General features: G+C 46.8%; 1 protein-coding gene across 1 annotated transcript; it reads right to left on the reverse strand.

Moving 5' to 3' along the window:
- Positions 1 to 3,721: 3,721 nt before the first annotated feature.
- Positions 3,722 to 18,875, reverse strand: XNDC1N (XRCC1 N-terminal domain containing 1, N-terminal like). Its single transcript, XM_070749390.1, has 9 exons — positions 18,679 to 18,875; positions 16,868 to 17,006; positions 13,751 to 13,906; positions 12,699 to 12,868; positions 10,810 to 10,886; positions 10,287 to 10,522; positions 8,196 to 8,271; positions 6,446 to 6,588; positions 3,722 to 4,909 (listed from the first exon to the last, which is right to left on the reverse strand). The coding sequence occupies exons 1-9, from the start codon at positions 18,721 to 18,723 to the stop codon at positions 4,722 to 4,724; spliced, it is 1,230 nt and encodes a 409-aa protein (XP_070605491.1). The 5' UTR covers positions 18,724 to 18,875; the 3' UTR covers positions 3,722 to 4,721.
- Positions 18,876 to 19,163: the final 288 nt, after the last annotated feature.

Raw genomic sequence — 19,163 nt, forward strand, 5'->3', positions numbered from 1 at the left:
TTATAACATGCAAGCATTAAATTGGTAGCCTCACATTGCAATAAACAAGGATACACGGTCAATTTTGCAGCCACTAAGATTGTTGGATGAGCAGGCCCAAAGCCTGGGAAATGGCCCCTCCCGAGTCAACAGGAGAGCTGACTTACGGTCAAGTACTTTGGAGGGGAGGGCTGGGAAGTGCAAGGAAACAACAGCCAACAATTGAACAGCCAGCCACCAACACCCCAATCAACATCTATAAGCGGCACCACATAAATATCACAGGCAGGACAGTCCAAAGAGGAGGAGGTCTCTGAAGATGGACTCCAGCATGAGTCCGAAAGCTGGGAAGACTAAACCTCTGGCCTTGGTGACCTATCCTGAGCATTAATTTAATAAAGAAATGACATACATCATCATTATGAAACGACATACATGATCTCTTTCCAGAATGTCACACAAATACTTCTCTTCTAGACTCAAGATGGAGAAAGACCTACATGCCAATCTTTTACGTTGTAAAATATTCTACTGTATGATGATGCAAACAGTTGTAAAAAAGGGCAACAAGAATGATGAAGGAAATGGAGCCCCTTGGTTGCAACGCCTTGGTCTCTTCAGCCTTGAAAGACGGCGTTGAAGGGGGGACTTGATCGAAGGGTATAAAATCCTGCATGGGATGGAAAACGTGGATAGAGAAAAATTATTTTCTCTATCACACTAGGACAAGGGGCCCCTCCCTAAAGCTCACAGGTGAGAAAGGGAGGACAAATCAAGGGAAATATTTCTCCACCCAGAGGGTCCTTGGTTGATGGGATTCCCTTCCAGAAGAGGTCGCGACAGCTGTCAGCCTGGAGAGTTTCAAGGCAGGATGAGACAGATTCATGGATGCCAAATGTATTGGTGGTTATTGAAACGGATGTCCAAGTGCCACCACTATGTTGGTTGAAGCAGGCAGGGTTCCCTTGGGTCCCATTGGTGGGGGGTCCAGGGAAAGTCTTGCTTTCTCTTTCTGCTCAAGATCCCCACAGACAACTGGGGGGCCACTGTGTGACACAGAATGCTGGACTCCATGGGCTTTGGCCTGATTCAGCAGGGCTCTTATGTTCTTATGTGTAAAAGCACAAGGAAGCTAAGGTACATAAGTCTAAGTGCTGTTGTCCGTCCTTCCTTCCTTCCTAAACTGAAGACCCAGATTGTTTGGGGCAAGAGGCTGATTCTTTTAACCACTTAGAGAAAGCTGTAAAAGAATTATGAAGCGGTATGTAAGTCTAAATGCTACTGCTATTATGTGGTAAAGAACAGAAGTCTTTCCTGTGTCTGTCCTGACCCTTTGGCAGGTGGCCCTTGTTCTTGGGGTCAAAGCCAGGAAACAGCCCCAGCTCTTTCCTTCCCTCGCTTCCTTCCTTCCTTTCTTTTTGATTGATTGATTTGATTTCTATGCCGCCCTTCCCCTTACACTCAGGGAGGCTTACAACATGTTAGCAGTAAAACTTTTGAACAGAGCCAGCCTATTTGCCCCCCACAATCTGGGTCTTCATTTGACCCACCTCGGAAGGATGGAAGGCTGAGTGAACCTGGAGCCGGTGATGAGATTTGAACTGCTGCCACAGTCAGCTTCAGTGGCCGGCAGTACAGTACTCTACCTGCTGTGCCACCTGGGCTTTCTCTCCCTTCTTTCCTTCCCTCCCTCTTGCTTCCTTCTTCCATTTCCCTTTCATGCCTTCTCTCCCCCTTCCTTCCTTCCTTTCTTTATTAGATTTGTATGCCACCCCTCTCTGCAGACTCAGGGTGGCTCACAACAACAATAAAATAGTATACAATAAACAAATCTAATATTTAAAAAATATCTCAAAACCCATTATTTTAAAAAACATACAACACAAGCGTACCATACATAACACTATATAAGCCTGGAGATGTCCAGGCGCAGGGGGGTCCCCAAAGATTTGTTTTAGAAATCCAATGGGTCCCCGGTGGAAGGGAAGTCTGCAGGCAAGGATGTGGGGTCAGGAGAAGGCTTCCTACTTTGTTTGTACTGCTTATTATTATTATTATTATTATTATTATTATTATTATTATTATTATTATAATTTATATGCTGTCCCTCTCCGAAAACTCAAGATTTTATTTATTTTATTTATTTCTTTTGGCCAATACACAATGAAGGTTATAAAGGATATACTCCTAGTAAAATTTATTTATGTATTATTAGAGTTAGGGACCTTGCAGGCCATGCAGTCCAACCCCCTGCCCAAGCAGGAAACCCTACAGCACCCCAGCCAAATGACAGTCCAATCTCCTCTTGAAAATGTCCAAAGTTGGGGAGTTCACAACCTCCGCTGGCAGGCGGTTCCACTGGTTGATCGCTCTGTCAAGTTCCTCCAGGTAGAATCTCTCCTTGGTCAGCTTCCAACCGTTGTTCCTCGTCTGGCCCTCTGGTGCCCTGGGAAAGTGTAACCCCTTCCTCTCTGTGGCAACCCCTCAAGTACCTGTAGACTGCTATCATGTCCCCTCTGGCCCTCCTTTTCTCTAGGCTATCCATGCCCAGTTCCAGCAACCTCTCTTCATAAGTCTTGGTTTCTAGTCCCCTAATCGTTTTGGTTGCTCTTTTCTGCACCTTCTCCAGAGTTTCTATGTCTCTTTTGAAGTGTGGTGACCAGAACTGAATGCAGTACTCCAGGTGTGGTCTGACCAGGGCGTAGTAGAGTGGTATTAATACCTGCCTAGTCTTGGGGTATATCTCCCCGTTGATGCAGCTTAGGATTGTGTTGGCCTTTTTAGCCATTGCTGCACATTGTTGGCTCATATTTAGTTGGTTAAATATATCAAAGAAAGTATGTAAGAGAAGATATAGGAATAAAAGGTATCAGTGAAAGAATAGAAAAAAATATATCGGAATAGAAGAAAAGATATAGGATATAGGAGAGACAATAGGACAGGGGACGGAAGGCACTCTGGTGCACTTATGTACGCCCCTTACTGAGAGGTCAACCATGGACAGTCTAAGGGTAAAATGTTGCGGGTTAGGGGATGACACTATGGAGTCCGGTAATGAGTTCCACGCTTCGACAACTCGGTTACTGAAGTCATATTTTTTACAGTCAAGTTTGGAACGGTTAATATTAAGTTTGAATCTGTTGTGTGCTCTTGTGTTGTTGTGGTTGAAGCTGAAGTAGTCGTTGACAGGCAGGGCTTTCCAGCATAGGATCTTGTGGGCAATACTTAGATCATGTTTAAGGCGGTGTAGTTCTAAGCTTTCTAGACCCAGGATTAAAGTATAACCCCCAAGTTATGTTTCAACATGCTTTCCTCCATAAAAAATAGTGCTCTACACCTTAGAGTGCGCTCCCCAGCTTCCAAAATGTTAATTTGGTTAATTATGTAAACAAAATGTTGATTTTCTTAAAATTAACCACAATGGTTCATCTACTCCAACTTGGTTCAGCCACTTATTGAAGAAAAGAGAAATTACTGTTGGGTCTGTTTGCTGACATTTGGAGCACTTAATTTTTAATATATCGCTTGTTTCCACCCAAACTATTGTGCGAATATACATCTATGAACAGTTTGTCCCATTTTAGAATCCCACTTGGTCATTTACTCTGGAAAAGACTTTTAGGAAAAGCTTACGTGTTTGTTTGTTTTTAGCTCCTCAGTGCTGTCTGAACTTGGTTGTTTTCTTTTTATGACACAAACTAGAGAGCATCACACAAGGCAGTGTACAAACACACACACAGACTGAGGATTTCGAAACTCAAAGTTATATTTCTGTACAAGCTGGCTTAGAGCCACAATGACTGCAGAGGAATGCTGGTTTATGATCCAGAGGTCAGGGTTAACAAATGTCTCTTAAAGGAGCTTCTGCAAAGTGCTCACTTGACTGCGTCTCAGATCTCTGATGTTCTCAAAATCAAATGTCCACCAACGAGGCTTAAATGTCTCCAGATTCAAAAGTCAGTTGAGGAACTCTTGTATGCTTGTTCCTGTTAACTGCCGAACGATAACTCCCCCACAGCTTCCCGCAAGCCCTCCCCTTTTGAAGCCGGCTGCAGCTCTCCCAATTGCTCCCAGCTGTGCTTTAGAATCTCCGTCTGCGCCTGTGCAGCTGCTCCTGGCATCCCACCATTCTACGCACCCTGACATTGAGGATGGGGTCATCCATCACCTCCTCATCTGATCCAGACGAGGTTCTGACTGGGGGTTCCACAGGCCCTGCAGGAGCCTCGGGCTCTCCGGCACTTTCCCCCTCTCCTCCCCTCTCACTGTCTGACTCCTCTGCAAGCCAAACAAGTGTCCTATGATCCGACGGATCCGGTTCCTCTGGTTCAAAATCAGTGACCAGAGGAGCTGGCCATGAGCCAACCACAATTGTTAATAATAATAATAATAAAGCAATGTACTTGGCCAATAGGTTAAAACAGTCTCAATATCTGCATATTCAAAATGCTCCAGGAAGGTTGCAGCCCATCCCTTAGCAGCTACAACCTGCTGGGTGGGGGGCATGAGAGGCAAATGGCTGTGGATTTGTGGGTCACAGAGTCCAGTTTCAGCATCTTGGAGATCTAGGATCGCTTTGCCCACTGACCATCAGGTCCTCTCACAGTTCTTCTCTCCGGAGGCCTTGAGGGAGGGTCTCCCAGCCCCTTCTCTGAGCCAGGAAGACTTGGGCGCAGAGGTCCGGCTGCAAAGGACCCCACCGGCCCTCCATCTTTGGAAGGAAGGGGCCTGGGGCCCAGGGATCAAGCGTATTCCTCCCCGCAGCTGCTGGCGTGGCCCTCCACCTCGGAGGCAGGGAAGGGGTCCTGGCAGAGGGGGCACTCCACCCAGGACCCCCACGCGAAGGGGGGCGAAGGGGCCCTCTCCACCACCTCCGCCTCCTCCCCACACGTGGAGGCATGGACGGGCAAGACCTCGGCTGGGAAGCGACCTGCGAAGGGAGAAAGCAAAACGTTTTTAACAGGCCGCCCAATTCTGCCCCTACGGCAGATGCTCCTGGACGATCGGAATTCGGATGCTTTTGGCAACTGACCCGTACAACGTTTGTGTCGGTCGCAGAGTCCCGGAGTCACATGAGCAATTTTTGTGACCTTCTGAGGGGCAAACTCAGTGGGGAAGCCAGAGTGCGGGGATTGGATAAGTACGTTTGGTTGATTGGATTGTTGTGGGTTTATAAGAGGATTTTATTGCTTTTTAAATTATTCTCATGTGTTTAGTATTAATAGCGACTTCTTCTATTATTGTGTTATAGTGTGTTTTTCTATTGTTGTAAGCCGCCCTGCGTCCCAAAGGATTGGACAGCATAGAAGTCAAATAAATAAATTCACTTAAGAATCATAATTGAATAGTAGAAGTATGAATAAGTTTTAAATTTTGTGTTGGATGTAGTTTATATATGGAGGTTTATTATATAAGGTTAAACAAATTTCTTCTTTTCATTTAAAGTAATAAGTAGATTTAAAGTATTAACAATATATTCTTTTTTCTGTATTGAAACTTATCTTCTAGAATAAGCGGGGAAATTGCAACCGCACTTTTATGTTAAATGTATGTTTGTGTGTTTTGTCTACTTTATGAAAATTAATAAAATTTATTGAGAAAAAAAAAGAATCATCATGGATGGAAAGAAAGACGGAGAAGCAAAGAGGGATTAAAATTAAAAAGACAACTGGAAGAATAATTAACATGGGGGGATTAAGCAAATAGGGATTAATAAACTATTAGAAATTAAGTGGTAGAAATTTCAAATGGCAAAATTAGATTTAGATATTTATGTATATAAATTTTACTGATAATTTTCATTATCAGCAAAAATATGTTACACACACACACACATATATATAAAATATGAGAAAATATGATTTGGCTGAAAGAGGAGTAGATGCTTGGAACAAACTCCCAGCAGAAGTGGCTGGTCAATCCACAGTCACTGAATTGAAACAAGCCTGGGATAAACACAGATCCACCCTTAGATAAAATACAGGAGATAGTACAAGGGCAGACTAGGTGGGCCAGGGGGTCTTTTTCTGCTGTCAGTCTTCTAGGTTTCTAATCTGCAAACATCAACTCATCTAAATACATCAATTGCATCAATTACTCAAAGTGTTGCCCCACCAACTCACCAGGAAGGGGGAATGCAAGAAGTCAGTGTGTGTGTGTGTGTGTGTGTATTACAGAGCTTGTGGCCGTTTCCTTTGACTCCTCTACTTCAAAGGCTCCTGTATAAAAACTCAGGAACATCCCTAACAGAGGTTTCAAAATAGGGTTAGGAGGATGCTGACCCCAAACTCTCAGAGCTGCCAACTCTGGCATTAGGGAGCTGGGTGGGCTGAGGGCACCCTTCACCCCCACACACCCCACTAGACGTTTCTTTGGGGCAGTCTGCGCAGGGGCCTCTTCCCTGTCCTCCCCACCTGCAGGGTCTCCCCCTCCCCTGGTGGGAAAGCCCAGCGGGGACTCGGCTCACCTGCGCAGATGGGGCAGGGGGCCAGCACAGCTTCTCCCCCTCTTCTTCCGCTCTCTCCCTCTCCGTCTTCCTCACTTTCCCAGGTGGGTGGTTTTCCTCTCTGGCTGGGGGGTCTCCCCTCCCTCCGAGAACCGTTCTTTGGTCTGAAAGTACAAAAAAGACCTTTTACAAACTGTCCTGCACTTACAACCATTCGGTTAGTGTGTCAAGCCGGTGCAGAAGTTGGTGAGAAACCAATGTCTTGTCACATTGTCATTTAACAACTGCAGCTGCTCCGTTAACCACCACGGTGTTTTTTGAACAGGTCAGCTGGTAAAATGGATGAGGTGCATAGGTCACACAATCGATATGAGTGGCAGCAATTATGGGAAAGGAGCTATAACATGACAATGTCCACAGCATTGAGAGAGAATATGTATAAGATCTTCTATAGGTGGCCTATGTCACTGGAGATGAGCAAAAACGTTCAAGAATAAATCGATGAAATGCTGGAAATGTAATCACACACCTGGTTCCTCTTATCATATATGGTGGACATGTATGGAAACTAAAAAATACTGAAGCTTAGATATCAGAGAGTTATTGTTAATGGCGAGTATTCTGAGCAGAGTCAGGTTACAAGCGGTGTGCCACAAGGGTCTGTTCTGGGTCCTATTCTTTTTAATATCTTTGTGAGTGACATAGGGGAAGGTTTGGTAGGGAAGGTTTACCTATTTGCTGATGACTCTAAAGTGTGCAATAGGGTTGATATTCCTGGAGGCGTCTGTAATATGGCAAATGATTTAGCTTTACTAGATAAATGGTCAAAGCAATGGAAACTGCAGTTTAATGTTTCCAAATGTAAAATAATGCACTTGGGGAAAAGGAATCCTCAATCTGAGTATTGCATTGGCAGTTCTGTGTTAGCAAAAACTTCAGAAGAAAAGGATTTGGGGTAGTGATTTCTGACAGTCTCAAAATGGGTGAGCAGTGTGGTCGGGCAGTAGGAAAAGCAAGTAGGATGCTTGGCTGCATAGCTAGAGGTATAACAAGCAGGAAGAGGGAGATTGTGATCCCCTTATATAGAGCACTGGTGAGACCACATTTGGAATACTGTGTTCAGTTCTGGAGACGTCACCTACAAAAAGATATTGACAAAATTGAAGGGGTCCAAAGACGGGCTACAAAAATGGTGGAAGGTCTTAAGCATAAAACGTATCAGGAAAGACTTAATGAACTCCATCTGTCTATTCTGGAGGACAGAAGGGAAAGGGGGGACACGATCGAAACATTTCAATATGTTAAAGGGTTAAATAAGGTTCAGGAGGGAAGTGTTTTTAATAGGAAAGTGAACCCAAGAACAAGGGGGCACAATCTGAAGTTAGTTGGGGGAATGATCAAAGGCAACATGAGAAAATATTATTTTACTGAAAGAGTAGTAGATCCTTGGAACAAACTTCCAGCAGACGTGGTTGGTAAATCTACAGTCACTGAATTGAAACATGCCTGGGATAAACATATATCCATTGTAAGATAAAATACAGAAAATAGTATAAGGGCAGACTAGATGGACCATGGGGTCTTTTTCTGCCGTCAGTCTTCTATGTTTCTAATTGTTCAGGTAGTGACTGCTGCTAGATTACATAGGTTTTAAGGTGTAAAGAATAAAAAAAGCCCTTTATGGTGTTGGTTCACTCATCCCGCCCCCCCTTATGGCAACGTCAGTGAGGCTGCTAGAAAGCCACGGGGGCTCAGGGAGGGGCCAACTCACCTCCTGGCACCTGCCTGAGATGCTCTTCTCTTTGTTTTCAAGCGGCTGCTCCTGGCTGACGGCTCCTCTTGGGGCCCTGAGGGAGGAAATATGCCGGCAACGTAAATCCCCCGGGGAACCGCTTGCCGGTTAAAGAGCAATCAGTGGAGCTCTGGGCGCATTGCAAGGTCCCGCAAGAGAAGGGCCGATCTGCAGGGAGCGTCACGGGTCCTTCCAGGCTCAGCGCTTGGTGGGAGGCGAACCAGGCTCATTGCAGAGGCAACAAATGCACCGTAGTTTTCAGAGTATAAGACTCACCGCAGTTTTGGGGGAGGAAAATAGAGAAAAGATTCTGCTTTCCAGGTATCCATCTGGCCTGCGTCCTTAGCCAGCACATTATTTTATCCCCTGGTTAAGAGCTTTAAAAACCTTTATTTGGAGAGAGTAACCATGAAAGAGCTTGCAAGCCAGTAAGAGCTGGGAACATCATTAGCACCTGGAAAGAAACAGTTGGAGCAAGTAGAGCAATGGGAAAAAACCCTGCAAAGATTTAGGGCTTGGAAAACATTCTTAGCAGAGAGTAACAATGAAAGAGCTTGCAAGCCAGTAAGAGCTGGGAACATCGTTAGCACCTGGTTAGGGCTGGAGAGAAACATTCTGAGTAAATAAAGGAATGAAAAAACCCTGCACAGAAATGGAAAGAATGGAAAACATTCTTTGCAGAGAGTAACCATGAAAGAGCCTGCAAGCTGCTAAGAGCTGGGAGCATCATTAGCACCTGGAAAGAAACATTTGGAGCAAGTAGAGCAATGGAAAAAACCCTGCAAAGACTTAGGGCTTGGAAAACATTCCTCTTTGCAGAGAGTAACCATGAAAGAGCCTGCAAGAAGGGAAGAGCTGGGAACATCGTTAGCACCTGGTTAGAACTGGGGGGAAACTCCCAAAGCTGCATTCAGAGCATAAGACACATCGGAATTTTCAGCCTCTTTTAGGGAGGAAAAAGGGACATTTTATATTCTGAAAAATACAATAAATGTAAAAATGATTTCCCTCCCCCCTTTTCATCCTTAGAATTCTGCTTGGGGGGCTTCTATTCTATTTGACGTTTGTGAGCTGCCCAGAGCCACTCAGGGTGGGGTTCCCAGGACAACTTCCTGGATACATAAGACATATAATAACGGCCAGGAGAGGTCACAGGGCTTGACTGGCCTTAGATGACCTTGGAAACCCTCACCAAGGTGGCACACACCAAAACCCCTTAGCAGGAGAGCGGAGGGTGAAGGTGATGCGGTGAACAGAAGGGGCAAAGGAGATGGTTTCACCAGGGGCACCAACAGGTCATCTCTGAGCTGGCATAGGTGTCATGTCCCGACTAGGGAACACCTTCAGGGCATGGGTCACGATACCTACTTTGGTGATGAAACGTCTGCAAGAAAAGTCACCCAGCTCAGGGATCAGCAAGGAGCCCACAGTCCCTCTTCCTCCTCCTCCTCTTCACTAACCCCCCTCCCCTTCTAGCACTGGAGATGTTCCCTCATTGGGTCATGAAATGCCTCCAAGGAAACAATCTTTCTTTCTTTCCTTCCTTCCTGCCACCCTCCCTCTTTCTTTCCTTCCTTCTTGCCTTCCTTCCTCCTCCTTTCTTCTCCCTCCTCCTCCTTCTCCACCCATTCCCTTCTAACACTGAAGATATTATCTAGTTGGGTCATGAAATGTCTGCAAGAAACCAATCTTCCACTTTCTTTCTTTCTTTCCTTCCCTCCTTCCTTCTCCTCCTCCACCCCTTCCCTTCTCGCACTGAAGGTGTTATCTTGTTGGGTCATGAAACATCTGCAAAAAACCCGAGTCTTTCTCATTTCTAGTTCAATCCTGAGTTGCAAACGTTCTCTTCAACCGGTCCCAAAATCACCCACTGGGCTTTCATGCCTAAGGCGGCAGCACTCGAACTCACCACCTCCTGGCTTCTAGGCCAACAATTTAAATAGCCGCTCCCTGCAGACTGGCTCTCAGGCCATCCGTCCTGGGTCCAGTTCTGATCAGCCTCTTTGGATGAAGGAGCCACGCAGCCCACGAGGAGCCCCCGCCCTCTGCCCTTTCCATCCCCCCCCTCACCTGTGGCCCTGGGGCTTTGGGCTGCCCTCGGGCCCCGCCCGGCCTCTTTGCTCTGTGCAGCCGGCGCTGGAGACCCGGTGGGCAGGGGAGGGGCTGGCTTGCGGCCGGAGGCTGCTGCCTTCAGGACCAGGCGGGCTGGGTGGCTCAGGGCAGACGGGCTCAGACCTTTGCCCAGGAGGACCGAGTCCAGCTGCTGCCACTGGCTCTTGAGCAGCGTCTCCTCCTGGGTGCCGGGCCTGGAGGGAGAGAATCGAATAGAATAGAAATTAGGAATACAGCAGAAATGAGAAAGAATGGAATGGAAGTTAGAAAGAACAGATTAGAAATTAGAAGTAGAATAGAATTGAAATGAGAAAGAATAGGATAAAATATAACAGAGATTAGAAAGAATAGAATAGAATTGAAATGAGAAAGAATAGAAGTTAGAAAGAATAGAATAGAATTCTTTATTGGCCATGGGCTTTATCCTTTGGAAGTTATGAACCTTTCAAATGAATAAACAGCGGCAAAGCTGGGCACTTACGATGACCGTGCAGGGGAGAGGCTCCCCCCGAAGGCTCCGCTGGAGACCCCTGGCTTGGGGGCCGACTCCGGAGCAGCCTAAGAGGGAAACAGAGGAAGGAATTTACTCGGCCGAGGAACAACTACAAGTCAGTCAATGAAGGCAAAGACACCAGGAATAAAACCTCTGTGATTATCCATTCATGGAGACAGGCAACCCTGGACTTATGACCACAATACACCCCAAATTTTCTGTTGAGCAAAATATTTTTTAAGTGAGTTTTGCCCCCATGGGGAAGCCTCGGTGGTGCAGTGGTTAGAGTGCAGCCTTGCAAGCTACTTCTGATCACCGGCTGCCAGCAGTTTGGCAGTTCAAATCTCCCCACCGGCTCCAGGTGGACTCAGCTTTCCATCCTTCCGAGGTGGGTCAACGGAGGACCCAGATTGTTGGGGGCAAGAGGCTGATTCTGTAAACTGCTTAGAGAGGGCTGGAAAAGGACTAGGAAGTGGTAGATAGGTTTAATTGCTTTTCCCTCTTCCTTCCTTCCTCCCTCCCTCCCTTCCTCCCTCCCTCCCTCCCTCCCTTCCTTTCAGTTGACTCAGCCTTCCATCCTTCCGATGTGGGTGAAATGAGGACCCAGATTGTTGGAGACAAAAGGCTGATCCCATAAACTGTTTAGAGGGGGCTGTGAAAGCACTAGGAAGCAGGATATAAGTCTAAATGCTATATTTCTTTCTTTCTTTTTCTTTCTATCTTTCCTTCCTTTCTTCCTTCCTCTCTCCCTCTTTTTCTTTCCTTCCTCCTTCCTTCTTCCTCCTCCTCCACCCCTTTCCTTCTAGCACTGAAGATATTATCTAGTTGGGTTATGAAATGTCTGCAAGAAACCAATCTTTCACTTTCTTTCTTTCTTTCTTTCTTTATTTCTTTCTTTCTTTCTCTTTCCTTCCTTCCTGAGTCAAATGAGGACCCAGATAGTTGGGGCCAAAGGCTGAGTCTGTAAACCGCGTAGAGAGGGCTGGACAAGCCCTGTGAAGCAGTAGATAAATCTAAGTGCTACAGTGCTATTGCCACCCAATCTTGTCTTGTGAAATGAATCACTGCAGTTGATAAGTTTGGAACCTGGTTCTTAAGTGGGTCTTCCTTCCCCATTGACCTTCCTGGTCAGATGGCCAAAGGGAGTTGGTTATAAATGTTGAACCAGTTGCTAAACATCAAAATTCTGATCACATGACCCCGGGGGATTCTGTAACGGTCACAAGTCACGTCTTTCAGAACCGTTTGTAACTCCAAATTGTTGTAAACCAAGGACCAACTGTAGAGGCAGCCCTCAATTTACATCCAGTCATGAGAACATAAGACCCTAAGAGGAGCCCTGCTGAATCAGGCCAAAGCCCATGGGGTCCAGCACTCTGCCTCCCACAGTGGCCCCCCAATTGTCCATGGGGATCTCGAGCAGAAAGAGAAGGCATGACCCTCCCTTTCCCTTGACCCCCCAACACATGGGACCCAAGGAACCCTGCCTGCCTCAACCCACACAGAGGGGGCACTTGGACATCCCTTTCAATCACCACCAATGATACACTCGACATCCCTGAATCTGTCTCATGCTGCCTTGAAGCTCTCCAGGCTGACATCTGTCACGACCTCTTCTGGAAGGGAATCCCATCAACCAAGGACCCTCCAGGGGAAGAAGAAATATTTCCCTTGACTTGTCCTCACTTTCTCACCTATGAGCTTCAGGGAGTGGCCCCCTTGTCCTAGGATTGTGTGATGGAGAAAAGAATTTTTCATTTAACGAGAAAGTGCCAAGAGTCAGAATTTCCCGGTCGCTTAGCAACTGGGGAATTCTGGGACTGGAAGCGTTAAAAGCCGCCCAGGTTGGTCCCCAGGCGTTGCCCACAGAGCCCTACCTGGCATGGGGAGGGGGCTGCTGCGGGATCCCCCTGGCGCTCCTCCAAGTCCTCTGGGCTGCGGATGTGGATGAAGGCCAGGCCGAACTGGACGTGCCGGTTGAAGGGCTGGCTGCAGGTGAGCCGGACGCGATCCCACTTCTCTGCCAGCGCAGGTGCCAGCAAGTCCCCTGGGCAACACAACAACAACAGCAACAACAGAGTTGGAAGGGACCTTGGAGGTCTTCTAGTCCAACCCACTGCTTCAGCAGGAGACCCTACACCGCTTAAGACAGATGGTGATCCAGCATCTGCTTTAAAATTTCCAGTGATGGAGCAATTGCAATTTCTAGTGGCAGACTGTTCCACTGATCAATTGTTCTCTTCAGGAATTTTCTCCTTAGTTCTAAGTTGCTTCTCTCCTTGTTTAGTTTCCACCCATTGCTTCTTGTTCTGCTTTGGAGAATAGCTTGACCCCCTCCTCTCTGTGGCACCCCCTGAGATACTGGAAGGCTGCTATCGTGTCTCCCCTGGTCCTTCTTTTCATTAAACCAGCCATGCCCAGTTCCTGCAACCGTTCTTCATATGTTTCAGCCTCCATTTATCCCCTGATCCTCTTTGTTGCTCTTCTCTGCACTTTCTCTAGAGTCTCAACATCCCTTTTGCATCGTGGTGACCAAAACTGAATGCCGGATTCCAAGTGTGACCTTCCCAAGGCCTCATAAAGTGGTATTAACACTTCACGTGATCTTGATTCTCTCCCTCTGTTGATGCAGCCTAGAACTGTGTTGGGTTTTTTGGCAGCTACTGCACACGGCTGGCCCCTATTTCAGTGGTTGTCCACTGGGACCCAAGGTCCCTCTCACAGTTACTCCTGTTGACCCAGGTGCCCCGTAGACTGGACCTGTGAGTTTTGTTTTTCTGGTCCAACTGTAGAACCTGACTTTTTTGTGCCACTGAATTCCAACACAGCTGAACCTCCAAACCTGCCACGCTTGCAGGCCCTCGAATCCCAGGGCTGGGAGGGACCCCGGAGGTCCTCTAGCCCGACCCCCTGCCCCTCTTCCCTTTACCTTCTTTAAACATCCGGACCCCAGAGCGGTTCCTGTCCTGCTTGGCATCCGCCGGCACCATCAAGGTGGTGGTTGGGAGCAGGGTGAGATAATCCTGATCTGGAGGCCAGGAGGAGCGGCCCACCTCCACCTGCAGGAAGGCAGAGCCGGCGTTCCCTGGGGGGACCCGGAAGAAGAAAGCCCATGACTCTCAGCCCCACGGGATTGGGCGGCATATCAGTCAAATAAATTATATTAAATTACAGTGGTACCTCGGTTCTTGAACACTTTGGTTCTCATACATTTTGGATACCGAACAAAATTTTGCTTCGGTATCTGAACAAAAATTCAGACACCGAACAGCCAGAGAAAATTTTGTTTATTATCCGAAATGCTACAAGATCTGAGGGGACGGGGTGAGACGGAATGGGAGTCGGAATCCGACACGCCCATCCTGGCCGCCCACTCAACAGCCTCCCAGTCTCCAGTCTAAGCGCTCCAAGCTGTAGGAAGGGTGGGGGCGGCTGCAATACCGGCAGCTTCGGGGGCCCTCCTTTCCTCAGTGGTTCCTCTTCTTCCCTTTAAGCAGCTACACCAACTTTCTCCTTCCCGGTGACGGCGGCTTTCCTTCAAGCAGCAGCAGCGCCGGGAACGTCAGCGGCTTCCCTTCCTCATGTCACGTTCCCGGCGCTGCTGCTGCTTGAAGGAAAGCCTCTGCCGCCGTCGCCGGGAAGAAGAAAGTTGGTGTAGCTGCCTACAGCTAGAAGACGAACCACTGAGGAAAGGAGCCCCCCCCGAAACTGCCGGTATTGCAGCTGCCCCCACCCTTCCTACAGCTTGGAGGGCTTAGACTATAGAGCTCCTCAGATCTTTATCCCATAGGAAATAAAGGAAATGGGGGCTGGAAACCAATTAAACCCATTTCCATTATTTCCTATGGGATAAATTAATTCGGTACTCAACCAAATCGGTTCTTGACCACACTTCTGGAACAAATTGTGGTCGAGAACCGAGGTACCACTGTACTATAAAAGAAACTCTTCCCATCAACCTACAGGTTATAAATAAAATTCTGGGATTGGCAGAAATGAACAGATTAGTGATGGGAATAAAAGAGAAGGAGGATACGGATTATTTTGAAATATTGGATAAAATGTACAGCCGGTTAAATAAAAACAGGACAAACAAACCCATCGCGTAGGGGTGACATGGAAAATACATAGTGATAGGAAGATTTAGCAGAGAACAAAAGAGTGGCCATCCAGGAAAGAGTAGAGTTAAGGATGGCCTAATTCGGTGATGGCGAACCTATGGCATGGGGGCCACAGGTGGCACATGGAGCCGTTGCCCTAGCTCAGCTCCAACGTGCAGGTGTGTGGGGGCCAACTGATTTTGGGCTTGGAAAGAAGCTCGGGGGGGGGGCATTTTTGGCTTCCAGAGAGTCCCCAGGGGGTGGGGGAGGGTGTTTTTACCCCCCACCAGCTCCAGGGAAGCCTTTGGAGCCTGGGGGAGGGTGAAACAAGAGCCTGCTGGGCCCACCTGAAGTTGGGAATCAGGCCGTTTCCAACCTCCAGAGGCCTCCTGGCAGGTGGGGAAGCTGTTTTCGCTCTCCCCAGGCACTGAATTATGGGCGTGAGCACTCGCGCATGAACGATAGCACATGCACAAGGTCTTTCGGCACCCGAGGAGAAAAAGCTTTGCCATCAGTGACCTAATTTATAAAGCTGAACTATATTAACTGTAATATGAATTACTTAAAATTAAGAACTTCTATTAAGATGATAAAATTACAATATACCAAATATGTGAGACCATAAATATATATATACCGGTATATATGATACAATATGTATAACTGCATAAAATATAGTAAGATATTAGTAAGAATAAGATAGAGAAGAGAGAAGAAAGATATCTGTTATTTTTAATTGTGTTTGTTTTTCTTTCCTTAGTTTTTTCTTTTTCTTTGAATGTGATTATTCTGTACATGTATATTTGTAAAGATACTGTAGTGATCCTGTACATGTTTGTGTTTTTTCAAATAATACTTATTTTTCGTTGTATAAGACACACCTAGATTTTAGAAGAGAAAACAAGGAAAAAAGTATTTAAAGGCCAGGCTGCAATTAGTCATAAAAGGGAGTCAGGTGTGCGTTGTATTGCGTTGATTTGCACTGTATTTTATTGTTGGTTGTTAGTGGCTGTTGCAGTTAGTCTTGATAATGCTTGCTACGTTATGCTGTGCGCTAAGTATTGATGTGTGCTAAGATATAGTTGTGTGCTTAATAGTCGTGTGTGTTAATAATAGAATACATTCTGCTGTGTGAGAATAAGAGAATATACTATATTGCTGTGTGCTTAGATATGGTCCATGTATTACACACTGCTCAAAAAAAAATTAAGGGAACACTTAAACAACACAACTCCAAGTATATCAAACTTCTGTGAAATCAAACTGTCCACAACTCTGACAATCAATTTCAACTGCTGTTCTGCAAATGGAATAGTTGTGCAAATGAAATATTCAAGGAGAATATTTCATTCATTCAGATCTAGGATGTGTTCGAGTGTTCCCTTTATTTTTTTGAGCAGCATATTATGGAATTGTATGGAATTGTGTGTAATATTAATGGTTAGCTGATGTATGTTTAGAACTGTATATGATTGCTTGGTGTGTGCAGCTAACTGTTTAGTATATTGTATACGTTGTAAATAATATTTATATTTTACCATATTTTGTCTGTGTTATTGGCGGAACAACCACCACTGCCACGTAGACCCTGTTTCAAGTTCGGTATTCTAACATTGGGTGTAAGCTCAGTGTGGAATGCTCACATAAACCACTGACTGGACCTTCTTTGCCTTTGGAGCGTTTATATACCGTAGTTTGATTTTAAGATTGCAAGCTGCCCAGGGTTACCCTGTGATAAAATGGTCAGCCAATACATTTTACATTTTACAATAGCCGCTCCAAGTCTCCGGAGAGGGGTGGCATACAAATCTAATAAATAATAATAATAATAATAATAATAATAATAATAATAATAATACAAATAGATACAGCTCTACAGAAATGGAGCGTAAACTTTTCCCTCCCCACGCACCCAAAAGAGCATTCCACATCCCACTCAGGCTCACCTACGTCGATGTAGCCAATGCAACCGGCCTGCTCCAGCTGCAACTCGGCTCTCAGCTGCCGGCTGCGGTCCAAGGGGCAACAGAGCCAGGGCAGAACCCTTTCGTCCAGCAAGAGGTTCTCCACTGGGTATTTGGGGTCCTGGCCCAGACAAGCGGGAATTAGAGGAAAGGCCTGAGTTAAGGTTGAATGTGGATACTCAAAAGACACAAGGAACCTCATCTATCTATCTATCTATCTATCTATCTATCTATCTATCTATCTATCTATCTATCTATCCATCCATCCATCCATCCATCAACCTATTATCTATCTTCCTATATCTATCTATCTATCTATCTATCTATCTATCTATCTATCTATCTATCTATCTATCTATCTATCTATCAATCATCTATCTATCTATCTATCTATCTATCTATCATCTACCTACCTATCTACCTAATCATCTATCTCTATATCTATCCACCCACCCACCCACCCACCCACCCACCCACCCACCCACCCACCCACCCACCTATCTATCTATCTATCTATCTATCTATCTATCTATCTATCTATCTATCTATCTATTTATTGGATTTGCGTGCCGTCCCTCTCCGGGGAATCAGGGTGGCTCACAACATATCAAAACAATAAACAATATACTGTACATATCTAAAAAATCCAATTAATATAGCTAAAAAGCTTTAAAAACTCTAATAACATTTAAAATCATTCATTCCCATTCACACAGCAAGACATACTACACTCATCGGTCAGGGGGCTGGGGTCTAATGGGTCTAATGGCTCCATGCCTGGTGGCATAAATGAGTCTTAAGACTCGAGTCTAGTGGAAGGCAAATCTCTGGTGGGAGCTGATTCCAGAGGGCCGGGGCCACCACAGAGAAGGCTCTTCCCCCAGGCCCAGTCAAGCGACATTGTCTAGTTGATGGGACCCGGAGAAGGCCAACTCTGTGGGACCTGACGTCACTGGAATTCGTGCGGCAGAAGGCGGTCCGGCAGGTAATCTGGCCCAATGCCATGTAGGGCTTTATAGGTCATGACCAACACTTTGGATTCTGTCCAGAAACCAATTGGCAGTCAGTAAAGTCTGTGGAGTGTTGGAGAAACATGGGCATGTCTAGGAAGGCCCCTGACCCCCCCCCCACGCACCACACTGCACATGCAATGGAAGAATCACTTGTGGTCATAGGTCGAGGACCACCTGTATCCATATATGGTAGTGGCTCACTTGAAAAAGTGACTCAGGAGAAGACAAGGAGCCTCTTTTTGATGCTAGGGCACGCAGGGTTGTCAGAAGGCAGGAGTGGCTAAGCAAGAGGAGATCTCTGCGTGAGTAGATCCCTAGAAGGGTTTGCTTAACGACTGCGAAGATACCACGGCAGTGAAAGAAGGGACTTTTTGACAGTTTTCACACTTATGACCGTTGATCATGTTATCAAAATTTAGATGTCTGTGATGGCCCCAAGTTCACAACTTTCTCACCAGCAAAGTCAGTTAGTGACAGAAGTTTCGGAATCCCTTGTGGTCGTAAGTCAAGAACCACCTGAATACAGGGATGGATAACAGCGCCAGGAGTACCTGGACTACAAAGCCCATGTTGCGTGGCCCACAAACCATCACAACCCCCGTGAGCAGATTTTAGGTATTATTTATGGCTTTATTAGGGGCAGTCCTCGCTTTACGACCATTCAGTGAACAGGCTTCCTCCCCCCTTCCCCGCAGGAGCAGACACGTGTCGGGCGCGGGCGCATCCCCACGACCGGACCGGGCCCCTCCCCGTCCCCGGAGGGCCCCGAGGCCGCGTCACCTGCGAAGAGAACGAGACCACGTAGCGGATCCTCAGCGGCGCCATCGCCTTCCCCGCCTCGCGCCTGGACTACAAAGTCCATCAGCCCCGGACGCGGCTTCGCTTTTCCCGCCAACCCCGGCTTCACCTCTCGCCTCGCTCTGGATTGGCCGGCGCTCTGCTCTTGCTCTGACGTCATCCGCTTCCAGCTGGCCCCCATCGGCCAATAGCTCCGCCCGGTTGAGGCCGCCAGGAATGCCGGGAGGCGTAGTTCTTCTTCAGTCACCCCTGCGGGGGAGCGTCGGCCAATTCCTCTCCCCTGAAAGCGGCGTTGAGAAAACACCAATCCCTTTCGAGCCGGGATCCCCCGAACCGTGGCATCACCTCCAGACAGAAACCCTCAGAACCCGAGCCCCTTCAGCGGGTCCCCCTCCCATTGTCTTCTATGTGGTTTCGCCCGAGGGGTATCGTGGCACTTGTTCGACGGTCCCTGACGCGCCAAGACA

Source organism: Erythrolamprus reginae, chromosome 4, assembly GCF_031021105.1.
Source record: "Erythrolamprus reginae isolate rEryReg1 chromosome 4, rEryReg1.hap1, whole genome shotgun sequence".
Taxonomy (NCBI): Eukaryota; Metazoa; Chordata; class Lepidosauria; order Squamata; family Dipsadidae; genus Erythrolamprus; species Erythrolamprus reginae.